This window comes from Trematomus bernacchii, unplaced genomic scaffold (assembly GCF_902827165.1).
Source record: "Trematomus bernacchii unplaced genomic scaffold, fTreBer1.1, whole genome shotgun sequence".
NCBI classification, from domain to species: Eukaryota; Metazoa; Chordata; class Actinopteri; order Perciformes; family Nototheniidae; genus Trematomus; species Trematomus bernacchii.
The window spans coordinates 5,929,791-5,943,534 of record NW_022987869.1 but is presented as its reverse complement, the minus strand read 5'-3'; the positions used below and the strand labels follow the sequence as shown (position 1 = coordinate 5,943,534).

General features: G+C 38.0%; 1 protein-coding gene across 2 annotated transcripts in view; it reads right to left on the bottom strand.

Moving 5' to 3' along the window:
* med15 (mediator complex subunit 15) overlaps window positions 1-13,744 on the bottom strand; it is a 44,314-nt gene that overhangs the window by 5,531 nt on the left and 25,039 nt on the right. For both annotated transcript variants that reach the window (XM_034113673.1, XM_034113674.1), the window contains exons 10-15: window positions 13,619-13,737; window positions 12,254-12,381; window positions 10,935-11,069; window positions 5,858-5,921; window positions 5,703-5,769; window positions 2,101-2,258 (exon numbers count right to left, since the gene is read on the bottom strand). In XM_034113673.1, the coding sequence (XP_033969564.1) occupies window positions 2,101-2,258; window positions 5,703-5,769; window positions 5,858-5,921; window positions 10,935-11,069; window positions 12,254-12,381; window positions 13,619-13,737 (671 nt within the window). The remainder of the gene's footprint in view (window positions 1-2,100; window positions 2,259-5,702; window positions 5,770-5,857; window positions 5,922-10,934; window positions 11,070-12,253; window positions 12,382-13,618; window positions 13,738-13,744) is intronic.

The following is a 13,744-nucleotide window of genomic DNA, read 5'->3' as shown; positions in this document are numbered from 1 at the left end:
AGTACAATTTGGAGGTACTTGTACTTTACATGAATATTTCCATTTTATGTATTTCTACTAGGGCTGTCAGTCGATTAAAATATTTAATCGCATGATTGTCCATAGTTAATCGCGATTAATCGCAAATTAATCGCACATTTTTTATCTGTTCTAAATGTACCTTAGAGGGATATTTTTCAAGTTTTTAATACTCTTATCAACATATGAGTGGACAACTATGCTTTATATGTTTGTTTATTATTATTTGAACAATGATAAATATTCTCATGAATATTAAACACAACAACCTGAACATTACAAATATTCGCCTCAATTCAACCTGGAACCTCTCTCATACAATAATACTGTGTGTGTGTGTGTGTGTGTGTGTGTGTGTGTGTGTGTGTGTGTGTGTGTGTGTGTGTGTGTGTGTGTGTGTGTGTGTGTGTGTGTGTGTGTGTGTGTGTGTGGAGACACTGTGATGGATCGTTGGAGCTATGTGCAGCTCAAGGCATATATGCTCCAATGGGAGCTGCCTGGACGCTGCAATCATGTTGCGCGCACTATCCGTGGTGAGTGTGCTGACTTTTCGTACAATGTCCCACTGTCTGGCTACCTGCATTAAGTCAAGTGCTCGGCGCAGTTGTCGGCGAAATGTCGCTCCTCTGTTTTCATTGAAACAGCTCCTTATATCCGTTAGCGCAGCTAGCTAGCACCAGATGCTAACAACAACAACAACAACACGTAAGGTGTGCCTCGCTCGCGAGTCGCGCCACACATACACACACCCTCCCGGTCCTCCCGATGGCCAGTCCGGGCCTGCTGGTGAGCGTGGAAGTGTGGTCTGCCACAAGCGGGCGGCAGGAGCGGGGCTGTCAGCATCAGCTTGAAGATGGTATTTTAAACTTGATGCGCTCTGAAACTACGGGGCGACCGAGGACACAAAATACACATGCGTTAATCGCGTTAAAATAATTAGTGGCGTTCATTTTTTTTTGCGTTAACGCGTTATTAACGCGTTAACTTGACAGCCCTAATTTCTACTCACTACAATTTAGAGGTACATGGTGTACTTTTACTCCAATACATGTATTTAACCTTTAGTTACTTTCCAGATGTGGATGAATGATGTGAAATATAATCAAGTGTTAACTCAGACTTTAGTTCCACCTGGAGTAAATTCACAAGCTACCCTGCAGTATACAAAGTCATTCAAACTAGCTGCACCTTTACCAGCTTTGAGAACACTTTCATGATCAATCATTATAAAACATATCATATATATTATTCTGAAATGGACCAATCTGAAGAATCACTACTTTTACTGTCGGTACTTTTGATGCTAATACTTTTTTACTTTTACTTGTAGCAGAGTATTCCTACTCTCTGGTACTTTTACTCAAGTACAAGATCTGAGTACTTCTCCCCCCTCTGGTGATTTATCATGATTAATACCTTGATTCATAATCACATTAGTGCATACATCTAGAATTAGAGAGTAGATTGGTTAAAAGATAATTATTCTATTTATTTAATAATTGATTACTTGTTTTTGAAGCAGAAATAAAAATAAAAAAATCATACTTCCGTTTCTGTTTTCTATTATTTGTATTTTTAGACATTTGAATGAGTCACTTTTTCAACTTTCGGACATTTCTAATTCTATATATTTTTTATTCAGTTAAACTTTTATATATGTCTTGTATTAAAATTAAAATATGCTAATTGTCTAATTAATCATTATAACTGAATATAAATGAATATAAATGACTTTGTGGGTAAAGGCAAAAAGCAGAATAGTCTGAGTTTAGAAAATGACATGTAAACAGCTTTTAAAACCAGGACAAAAATACACATTTGTAATGTGAGGATATCCAAAATCCTCACATGGTGTCTAGTCTCTTTTCACAATATTAATATTATATCTAAATATAGCCCAGCACTAGTCAAAAGCATTACAAATTATGTTTTAAATACCACTTAAACACCAGTCTCTGTTAATCCAGAGTACTCAGTTGTCTACTAATTATACTGTAGAGAAGTACTCCAGTGTTTTATTTGTATGTGACCAGAACTTGAATGTACTGCAGATGTACTGCAGAGTGGGGGGGGGACACATACGTGATGGGGGGGCCGTGGATGGCAGTCATGGCGGGGGCGAAGGTTCGGTACAGCGAGTGGTTGAAGACCGGCGAGCGGATGTTGGCCATGACGGCGTCCAGCAGCGGCTGACACAGGTACTGCTGCTTGGTGGGCACTGGGGGGGGCGGGGGGGTCGGCTGAAACAACAGGCACACACTGAGACTGCAGCCACAATACATCCACAAAACGTTCAATGTTAACAAGGTACCAGGGTGGATTAACAAACAGTTAGTAACAGAGCGCAGTGCAGGGGCGTCCAAACTACGGCCCGTTGTTGAGCAGATTCCAAACGTATAATGGAATATGACCCACACCTGAAACTTGGGATTGTCTTATATTGTACTTCTTAAAAAAAAATATATACATTATAATATAAACATATAATAGTACCCATGTGTTAATAAGCCCACAAATACATTCAGTCAATTAAACCTGCATAACAAGCTTGAAATATACCCTTCATATTTCACTTTCTCCCCCCTTTATACATGGCTGTGAAGGCAGAGCACGAGCCTCTGTTTAAGGAACGAGCTGCTAACACTGTTTCTAACTAAATAAATGAAACCCTATGGAGAGCTGTTTTCTCAAAGCATATTTAAGTATCAAGCATCATTTACATACATTTGATTGATTTTTTAAACTTAACTTATGAGACAATATACCCCACCTCTAGTGAGGGGCCCAGCCCTTAGTATGTTTTTCTGTATGTGGCCCTCAGTGAACAAAGTTTGGGCCCCCCTGGCGTAGTGATTCCTGGTTTCACAAGCTGCATTACCGTAAAGTGCTTTCATTTTTCACTTAGTCATCAAATACTAGGGCTGCACCCAATTAAGCAACTAATCGTTAGTCGGCTAAACAATTCCTAGTCGAGCAATTCTTCATTGGTCTATTAGTCGCAGGAGAAAATAAATAAAACTCTATCCGGGCGCTGCTTGTGCTTTGAGCTGGAAGACCCGTCACGCTTCATTCAGAGCTGCGCCTGGTTATTATGGTTATTTTGTCGGTCAGGAAATCCAAATTGTGGGATCATTTTTGAAAGTGTAAAAAGGACGACCGTAAGAAGGTGTTGTGCTAACTCTGCAGCGGAAAAGTCACCTACCACATCAACATCGGATCTTTAAAAAAAAAAAAAACGGCTTTGAAGTTTTCGTTCCATAATGAGGGCGTTATGCACAGTGTTTCCGTTTGCTGTGTATTATTGATTTGATTCATTTATTCACAGTTTAAATATATGGTAATGTTGATTTTCACTAACGTTTTTTTATTATCATTTGTTGAGTTATTCTGTTGGTGCTAAAACTTAGATACACATACACAAGTTGTGTGTGTGACGATGTACAGTATATGTTATACTGTGTTGAGAGAACACATTAACTAAATGTTCAGTGTGTGTGTCCCGCTGCTTGTTCACACACACATTAAGGATCATTTCTGGAGCTGGGACTTATTTCCACGTGTAAAATTACAATTATATTTCAAAGGCTCATTGTTACAGATCTATACTATCTTCTATATGTACGACAACGTACCATGATGTTATGAATAATGTTCTTTCAGCCCTGGAACTGAAAACATTTTTTGGAAATAAAAAATAAATATATATCATAAACGTGCAACGACGTGTCGACTAATCACCTTAATTGACGGCTACTGGTCAACTAGATACATCTTGAGTTGAGGGCAGCCCTATTAAACACAATAACTATAATTATTTATCAACATTCTCAGTGTTTTACAAGCTCACAGAATCCACCTGTTCCATTATTTGCTTTAACCACTTTACCCATATTAAATCATTAAAAAATGTACCTGGTCATTTAGTCCACAATAATTATACTTATTCCTAAAAATTCTCATTTTGAAAATAATTAGGGAAAGCAGGGAAAATCAATATATGCAAATGGGATCATTTCAACGGTTAATAAGGTGCATTAAAAAAACATTAAAATAGTGTAATGAGGCTGAGAACATTAGGCTGAAGAAGAGCAAAAACTGAAATGAGCATCATTATAACCCTGAAATATTTGGCATAAAAAAGAAATGTGACTGATTCTCAAACGCCTACTTTAAATACTCATACACCTAGGTAAATACTTGTCTTACTATTTTGGATCCACATTAGTTACCGCGGTATCATCTATTCTTGCTGGGGTCTATATTTAACTATGGCGGCCGACAGGTGCAAACATGCTACAACGACCCTAAACACTTTCATTAGGAGAAACACTTCACCAACTTGATGGAACATGCGCATCGTTTACTAAAAGCGCTGCATGAACGAAACGCTGCAAATACAAAATTAAGCAGCAAGAAGCTCAAAACACAACGCAAACCAGGGGACAACTTTATAATCCCTGAAACATCAACAAGCGCTCCGGTCCCAGCTGTGTGCGTCACACGTGTGTTTTTGGACGTTAGTGTTTTTATATTTGCATTGTTTTTAAAACTGCAGGGCGTTTCTCCTCATGGAAGTGTTTTGGGCATTTGCACCTTTCGGCTACCGTATGCAACACATTCAAACTCCACATTCTTTACAATATTTATAATATACATATTATATTCAATATGGTTACAGTGTTTCCCACAGAATTTGATTCTATTTGTGGGGGCACCCCCCCCCCCCCGGCAAGAAAAGCCAAAGGCCCCTTAACCTATTCGGGTGGCCCACACATCCACCCCCCCTTAAATATCAAACGATATTTAATTGTGGCGACCACAAATGAATCAATGTATGGGAAACACTGGGTTATATGAAAAGTCTCTATTCCTGGTTTGAAGGCAGCATAAGTGATGGACATTTCCAATTTGTATTATTTGCCTTTAGCCGCTTAGTCATTATATCCACATTCCTGATGATAAATATTTTTGTGAACGCACCAATGGCCATCATTTATCGTTTAGGCATCTTTCAATCAACTTACATTAAAGGTGGGGTAGGTAAGTTTGAGAAACCGGCTCGAGATACACTTTTTGTTATATTCCATGGAATGCTCTTAACATCCCGATAGCAATGAATATCTTAAGTGCTTTGACAAAAAATCCATAAAAAAATGTCATCTGTGGAAGCCGTAGTACTGTAAAAAGTACGACCAATCATTTTAGCCGGCCCGGCTAAAATAACTGGATGGCCTACCTGCCTGTCAGCCTTCCATCTGTGCACAAACTTATCTCGTGCCCTCATTGGTCATGTGCGCGTTCGTGTGTGTTGGAGGAGGGGCTCTGTAAGGAAGTGGCAGATTTTCTCCGGTTGTGTATTTTCAAATTCTAGCGCACTCGAGCCGGTTTCTCAAACTTACCTACTCCACCTTTAAACAGTTGGCTTTAGATTTGCTATGCTACAACTCGATCTTCTCCGTGATCAATACATTTGAGTATAAGATTAAAGTGTCCTGTCTGTTAATTAGCTTATTATGTAGCTTTCAAACCATGTTACGCAGATTTGAATTGTTAATACAAAAGCAAAGATAGTGCACAGGTCCTTTTAGGTGGAGACGATAAGAAGTGAAGATGAATCATCCTTCTTCTAAATATGAATGGGCAGGTAATTATTGTTAATGTTAAGTGAGAAAAGGTTTTCTTACCACGGCCATGTCGTTCTTCAGCTTCTCTAGAGCGATTTCACACTTCTGTAGCGTCTTCAGAGGACACCTAAAGCTCAGAGGATACACATTTTATTCACAAGAAAAACTGTGTGGTGGTGTTGTTGTTGGTGTTGTCGTCGAGGATCAACTGTTACCTGGTGTTTGGATCCGTCAGGATGTTCAACAGACTCTTCATCTTACTGAGGTCCTTCTTTCTGTCTGTTAACACAACAAGTCATTCTTAATATCCCTCCATTTAAAATAGTATAACAGTAGACTCAGACATTCAAATGGAAACATGTTGTAAATATAGGTAAATCATTATCAATTTGTTTCTCAAATAATCTATAGTGTTTGTTTACTATTGTATGAAAGCCCATTTTTGCCAGCTAAGAAGAAAACAAGATGAAAACTGATATTACTTTCAGAATAACTCTAAAAACAAAAACAAAAAAGATATATAGATTAGATGCATGAGATATTAAGTTATTTATTTGAGATACTAAGTCTTTATTTTAAAATACTATGTTACATACATATTGAAATTCTTAATCATTCATTTGAGATATTAAGTCATTATTTTGAGATTTGTCATTATTCTTAAATACTGAGTCATAATTTTGAAATAAATAAGCATTATTTTCAGATACTTTGTGACTCTTAAATGTCATTCTTAAATATACAATTATTTCATAAATATCATTATTTTGAAATACTAAGTCATTATTTTTAAGATCTTTAGTCATTCAAATTGAGATTCTTAATTCATATTTTAAATTGTTATATCATTATTTTTAAGATCCTTAGGTCATATTTGGACATTATCTTTTTGTAAATTATCCTGATAACTGGCAGAGAAGGGTTTCCATGCTAAGTGGAAAATGTCAAATATTATATCAGGGTTCATACACTTTTTCACCAATGATTTTCAATGACTTCTCCATGACCTTTACCTCATTTTTCATGACCCAAAAAAATGACTCTTTCTTTCATGTGGCTAGCAAGCGCTGCCTCGCCCATATTCGAAATATCGAATATTTTACAACACAGTTTGCATTTAGCACGTCTTGAGTCAATGTCTTTTGATAACCACAATTGGTACTATTTTTTAATTTAGTTTTAGTCTTAGTCCTGTGTTAAATTTCCTTTTTAGTTTTAGTCATATTTAGTCACCTTCATCCTGTTTTTATTTAGTCAAGATTTAGTCGACTAAAAGTCTGAGCATTTTAGTCTTATTTTAGTCAAAGAAAACTAATTATTTTAGTCTACTTTTTGTCAATGAAAACTGTTGAGTCTTTTTTAGTCATCAGATTATATAGAACATTTCAGTCAAACTAGTCTAGCCAAAACCAATCATTTGTCATTTTAGTCAAACTTATTTCACAATAAGATGATATCTTGTCCTTATTTGATGAAAAACACAGGTTGAATGATTAAGAAAGCAGCTTTGCAGAGAGACTCTCTGAGAGAGTATCTGGTCAGGTTTGAGGTGTTTTTACCAGCTGTGTTATGGCCACATTGCTTCCCTTCTGATAAAACAATGCATTCACTTTTTTTCTCCGCCTCATTGTAGCGAAAATGGGCCCAAATATCACATTGTTTCTTTCTCCCAAGCAGTGGTGGCTTTATACTTTGTCGTTGTCAGTCATTTTGACGGACAGGATCGTAACATTTCTGTCATAATCCATTATTACCCGTCGAGTCTGTACACAACTCATCACTCACTCGCGCTGACGGGGGGGGGGGGGTATTCGGTTAACTGCTCCCAAGCCCTGTTGTTGCCATTTTATTTTCTGTTAAATAAGGTTAGTTAGACCATGAGTTAGACCCGAGTCTTCCTGACAGTTCATATTGTGCCGCTGCCCAGTGTAATTCAAATGTACCGCCGCGCGCAGCACAGACACACAGCTGCTGCCCAGCTGCAGCACCGGAAATGGAACTGCTGGGAGAAAAACTGACTATCAGAGATGTAACGTTATCTTGGATAATATTTCGTCTCCTAATTTTTCGTCAACGAAAGTAAAGAGAGATTTTGGCATAGTTTTTATTTAGTAAACTACATTTTCGTCTCGTCACTTTTCGTCAACGATATTGCATGTTGATTTCGTTACAGTTATTGTTTACTGCCGTCGGTGCCGTCTCGTCATCGTCTCGTTTTAGTCATGGAAAAAAAGGTCGTTGACGAACATATTTCGTCATAGTTTTAGTCAACGAAATTAACACTAATTGGTACATATCCTTTAAAAGCCATACATTGTTGAAACTGCACTTCCCTGGCATCTTGGCAGCCTTATATCAAATAGTAGCTGCTCCTACAGGCTAAAGCCACTGTAGACTAGAGGGCGTGATTGTAAACATTACATTACATTACATGTCACTTGTTAGACGCTTTTATCCAAAGCGACTTACATACTCAATACTGTGGGCAATCCCCACAGGAGCAATTTGGGGTGAAGTGTCTTGCCCAGGGACACAACGACATGCTGACTGCAGTGGGGTTTGAACCTGATCCGAACACCAACACACTAACCCACTGCGCCACACGCCTCCCTAAACATCTCTCACCAGCGAAATACTGCGACAGTTGCCATTTTACGTTTCATTACTATACGATAGGGCTGCTCGATTATGGCAAAAATCATAATCACGATTATTTTTGGTCAATAATTGATATCACGATTATTAAATACGATTATTAATTGACTTTGAAAACATCCATTTATTGAACTTTAAAACAAATAATAATTTGAACAGTATCTTTTTAACTGTTGATTACCCTGAACATATAATTCAACTGAAAAACCAATACAAAATAAATTAAATGATACATTTAAATAAATAATATCAAAATAATAAATACCAATAAACAAGATCAACACATATTTTGGAGCGCACTTCCACAAGCTACTAAACATATACAAATATGATAAATAAAAATAAATTAGACTAAAATGAATTAGATCAAATATGTTGTAGTGCACTGTCACAACCTAGCAAAGCTAAATAAATTATGTTGTTTTCGTAATTGTGGCAGGCCAAAATCGTAATTGCGATTAAAATACGATTAATTGCACAGCCCTACTATACGATACAATATTTATTATCTGCCTCTCAATCAAAATGCCAACTCACTCGAGCAGCTGATGGACTGCTTAACAGAGATTAAATCCTGGCTGAGCCAAAACGTCCTCACCCTCAACGAGAGCAAGACCGAGGTCATCTTTTTTGGACCTCAACCTCCAGCCTCTCCAGTTGACATTCTGGGCTCCCTCAATAAAAACATCCTCCCCTCTGTCATGAACCTTGGAGTGACCTTTAATAGCGCTTTTAAATTTGATAAGCAGGTCAGCACCGTAGTCAAATCCTGCTTTTTTTAAATACGACTATTGGCCAAAACCAAGTCGTTTTTATCTTTTAAAGACCTAGAAAGGGTTATTAACGCCTTTGTAACCTCAAGACTGGATTACTGCAATGCTCTGTATGTGGGTATGGACCAGGCCTCAATTAGACGCCTGCAGCTAGTTCAGAACACAGCTGCACGTCTTCTCACTGGCCATAAAAAGCGTGACCACATCACCCCAATTCTGGCCTCCAATTCGGTTCAGAATAGATTTTAAACTCCTTTTATTTGTTTTCAAAGCCCTAAATGGGCTGGCTCCGGCCTATATAGCCGAACTCCTCCATCGCTACACCCCAGCCAGAGCGTTAAGGTCTGCTGACCAGCTGCTGCTGGTAGTGCCCAAGACTAGGCTTAAAACCCGAGGGCACCGAGCATTCGCAGCAGCTGGCCCCAGGCTCTGGAACATTTTGCCCCTCCATGTGAGGTCGGCCCAGAACCTAGGGGTTTTTAAATCAACACTTAAAACTCACTTCTTCTCTCTGGCCTTCACTTAAATCCTAAAAATGCGGAACTTATATTGAAAAATAAGGTTATTACTACTCATTCTTCTAAATCTTTTCTCGCTCTACTTCTCATATTCTAATAATAATAATTGATAATCGATTCTTTCTATCCTCTCTTTATCCAAAAATATTTTCCCTCTCTAACCTCTCGAGGTTTTATTAGAGGGAAACAGGTTTGCAGAGAAACAGGTTTGCAGAGAAGCTTATCCAGGCAGGGGAGTGTTATGGCCTCACAGCTTTCTCCCTATCTCTCACCAATTTCCAACTGGCTCCAGTGGGGCCTTTGTTCCCTGCGTGTGCCTCTCCACCTCTGTTTCTTACTCTCTTACTTGCTCCCCTTTTCCCTCAACCTATCCTAAGGGAGTGCTTGTTCTTCCTTCTGTCTGTCTGTGTCTGTGTACTCTCATGTTCCGATTAACCCAGCCAAATTTTTCTTTTTGTGTCTATATCGACGCCGGGATCCGGAGTGGAGGCTGATCCTCTTGCTGTGGTCCTGTGCCCTGGATCCTCTATCCTGAGTTCTGGATTAAGTCGTGGACTTCGAGTCGTGGCTGGGCCTGTCTCTGCGGTCCTGCCTGGGTCTCGTCATGCTGCTTCCCTGATGGCTCCCACAGGATGTTTGATATCCTCGTGGATTCATCTTCTTATTATAGACACATGCATTTCCAAACATTCGGTCTACCTACGCTGTAAAATGTATTATCTCTTCGATTTACACACGGCATCTATTGCACTTCTGTCCATCCTGGGAGAGGGATCCCTCCTCTGTTGCTCTCCCCGAGGTTTCTCCCATTTTTCCCTTTGAAATGTGGGTTTTTCTCTGGAAGTTTTTCCTTGTACGATGTGAGGGTCTAAGGACAGAGGGTATCGTTTTTCTCATACTGATATTCTGAACAAACTGTGCTGTTGTATTTGCTGTAAAATGTCTTTACTGTAGGGTATTTTTATTATATGTACAGCACTTTGGCTCGACCAAAAATCGTTTAAAAATGTGCTATATAAATAAAACTTGATTTGATTTGATTTGATTTGATATAGTATTACTATTTCGGCGATTAGATAAAATATTAATTATATTTGATGCAACTTTAGTTATATTTCCATGACTTTTCCAAAACTTTGGGAAAACTATTGTTTTCCATAACTTTTCCAGGGCCTGGAATTTGCATTTTGAATTTCCATGACTTTTCCAGGTTTTCAATGACTATACGAACCCTGTTATATATATATTATCCAATGAGTGAAGTGAATAAATTACTTCTTCTTTTTTTAAAGTTTCCAACTCATCATCTGTCATTGGGTACATCATTTTTGCACTCTGAGTCCGACCTTCATTTTTGTCGATCTTGTTGATCATCCTGCGTAGCGGCTCGATGTATTTGGAGAGCTGTTTGAGTTTCTCCATGTACTGCTGGTCCTCCAGCGACGTGGCTCCCGCCGGACTCATCACTGAGCTGGGATTACCTGTGGGGAGGGGGGGCAGGAAGATAAGGGAAGGAACAGAAAAGACTCAAGGTAATCTGAGATTTCATGAGTGAAGTGAGGATTTAAGAGCACAATCTTCTTCCCATGAAAACCTGAAACATTCTGAGCTAAGCTGATAAAATATGGTAATTTTTTTGTCTTGAAGTTGTGTGCGTCTCAAAAGCCTGGATTTAACGCTTTGCAAGAGATTTATAAAATGTATTGAAGACAAGGAAGTTTTCTTAATGAGGGCTGGCAATGTTGTTTAATATAATTTAAAACAAGTTTGATTTATTTAAAAATCCTGATTACGAGATAACACATTGTTGAATCTTCAAATAACATTTATGATATATATTCATAAATATTGTTTTATTGTGTTGTATTTTGTTTTCTTTTAAATCAATAAATGCTTGTTTGTAAGTGTTTGTATAGAGCAGCGGTTCCCAACCTTTTTCAACTCAGGGCCCACTTAAGAATCTAAAAAATGTTGCGGCCCACATTCAACCATAAACAATACGGAGGCTAAATAAAGTACTTTTTATTTTAAATAGAAAAGGAGCTGGCCATCAGTAACAAACAGACATTTTTATTACACGGTTTAGTTGAATACTCTATTCTGATTGGTCAATTCAGAACATGTGACACGTTGTTAATCCAGTAGTACAGACCGCTGTCAAGGACTGTAAAGACCTTTGCTAAGGAGGATCAAGAAAGAGAAAGGAAAAGAGGTTAAAATAAAAAAAAATCTTAATAATGAAATGGTTCCACACAAATCATAATGTTTTGCAAATGATTTGGTGGCCCACTTGCAATGCCTTTGCGGACCACTAGGGGGCCGCGGTCCACAGGTTGGGAACCGCTGGTATAGAGGAATGTATATTTCATAATTTTGTTACAATCACAAATACATATATGTACAGCATATATATATATATGTATATATATATATAGATACAAATACAGAATATATATATGTGTATAAATACAGTATATATATGTGTGTATATAGGGATAACGATTTATTTTTGTCCAATCATGAATTTATATAAATGCCTTCCTATTTTTTATTAGAAATGTAAATGTATTTCAGTTGTTTACTGTTAGCATAAATGCTAATGCTAACTTAAATAGAATGTGATTTATGTAGCTCTTAATTGGTGCGTCTGTGTTTGTGTAAGTACCTGGAGTATTTAGGGGCCCAGGTGAGGGAACTCCGTAGTTCTGGGGGGTCCGGGCATTGGCGGGGCTCTGTGAGGGCTGAGGGGACGGGCTGGGCTGGAACCCCCCCGGCGACGGTGTGGGGCCGGAGCTGCAGACAGGAAGCAGTTTAAAACCCGCGTCACAGACGGACAAAAAGATGCTTTGATGCCAAAACATTTTTTTTTCACTTTCGGGGATTTATTTATTTTCTGAATTTTAACCCAGGCGTTTGTTTGAGTGTTGGACCACAACTTTAGACTCTTCATTTGTTCTTTATGTTTTTCTTTTAATTTTGTTCTTCGGATAGTTTTTTTTAACCTGGGATAACAAATATGCCAAATATTTTGCTAAATATTTTTTATTAAATAAAATAAAACAATACTGTAAGAATTACAGAATGCTTAAAAATAAACACTTTTAAATAAAAAAATAAACTGTGTGTAGCACCTGAAACTAGGATACTTTACAGTGGTTGTTTGTTTACATAATGCTGTTATTTCCTGTAGGCCTGTATTAAATACTAGATTGAATATTTTTTCGCAGTTTGTGATAAGTCAATAATTAGCACCAACATTGAATTTGATGCATTTTCATTTTTGTGCAGGACACCAAGAAAATAGCATGTCTTTTTTGTAATAGAGCGAACATGAGAAAATGTCTCCATCTGGCTGAAAATAGTATAAAGTTGCATCTTAAAGCCAGGGCTTTAGATGTAAAGCCTGATATAATAAAAAAAACTGGATTTTATACATTTTCAATTTGGGTATTTTTGACTGAGTGTAGTTTGGATTAACTATTAAAGGTGGGGTAGGTAAGTTTGAGAAACCGGCTCGAGATCGCTAGAATTTGAAAATACACAACCGGAGAAAATCTGCCACTTCCTTATAGAGCCCCTCCTCCAACACACACGAACGCGCACATGACCAATGAGGGCACGAGATAAGTTTGTGCACAGATGGAAGGCTGACAGGCAGGTAGGCCATCCAGTTATTTTAGCTGGGCCGGCTAAAATGATTGGTCGTACTTTTTACAGTATTACAGCTTCCACAGATGACATTTTTTTATGGATTTTTTGTCAAAGCACTTAAGATATTCATTGCTATCGGGATGTTAAGAGCATTCCATGGAATATAACAAAAAGTGTATCTCGAGCCGGTTTCTCAAACTTACCTTTAAATATACACTTAATATAGGAGCTAATGTATACTTACTTAATGAAGGACAAATGCATTTACACAAACAGAATTATTAAACATTTTAAGATGTCCTTAGTGAGGCATAAGGGTTCATTAATGTCATAATTATTATTTATGTTGTTATTATAATTATGATACAGCTAGTAGTACCTGGCTGAGTTAGGCTGTGAGCTGGGGGGCTGAGGTGACGGCTGGGGAGGGGGGGGCATCGACTGTGGCGTCTGCACCTGCACAGGTGAGGGCGATGACATCATCGAGTGCTGCTGTACCTGAGGG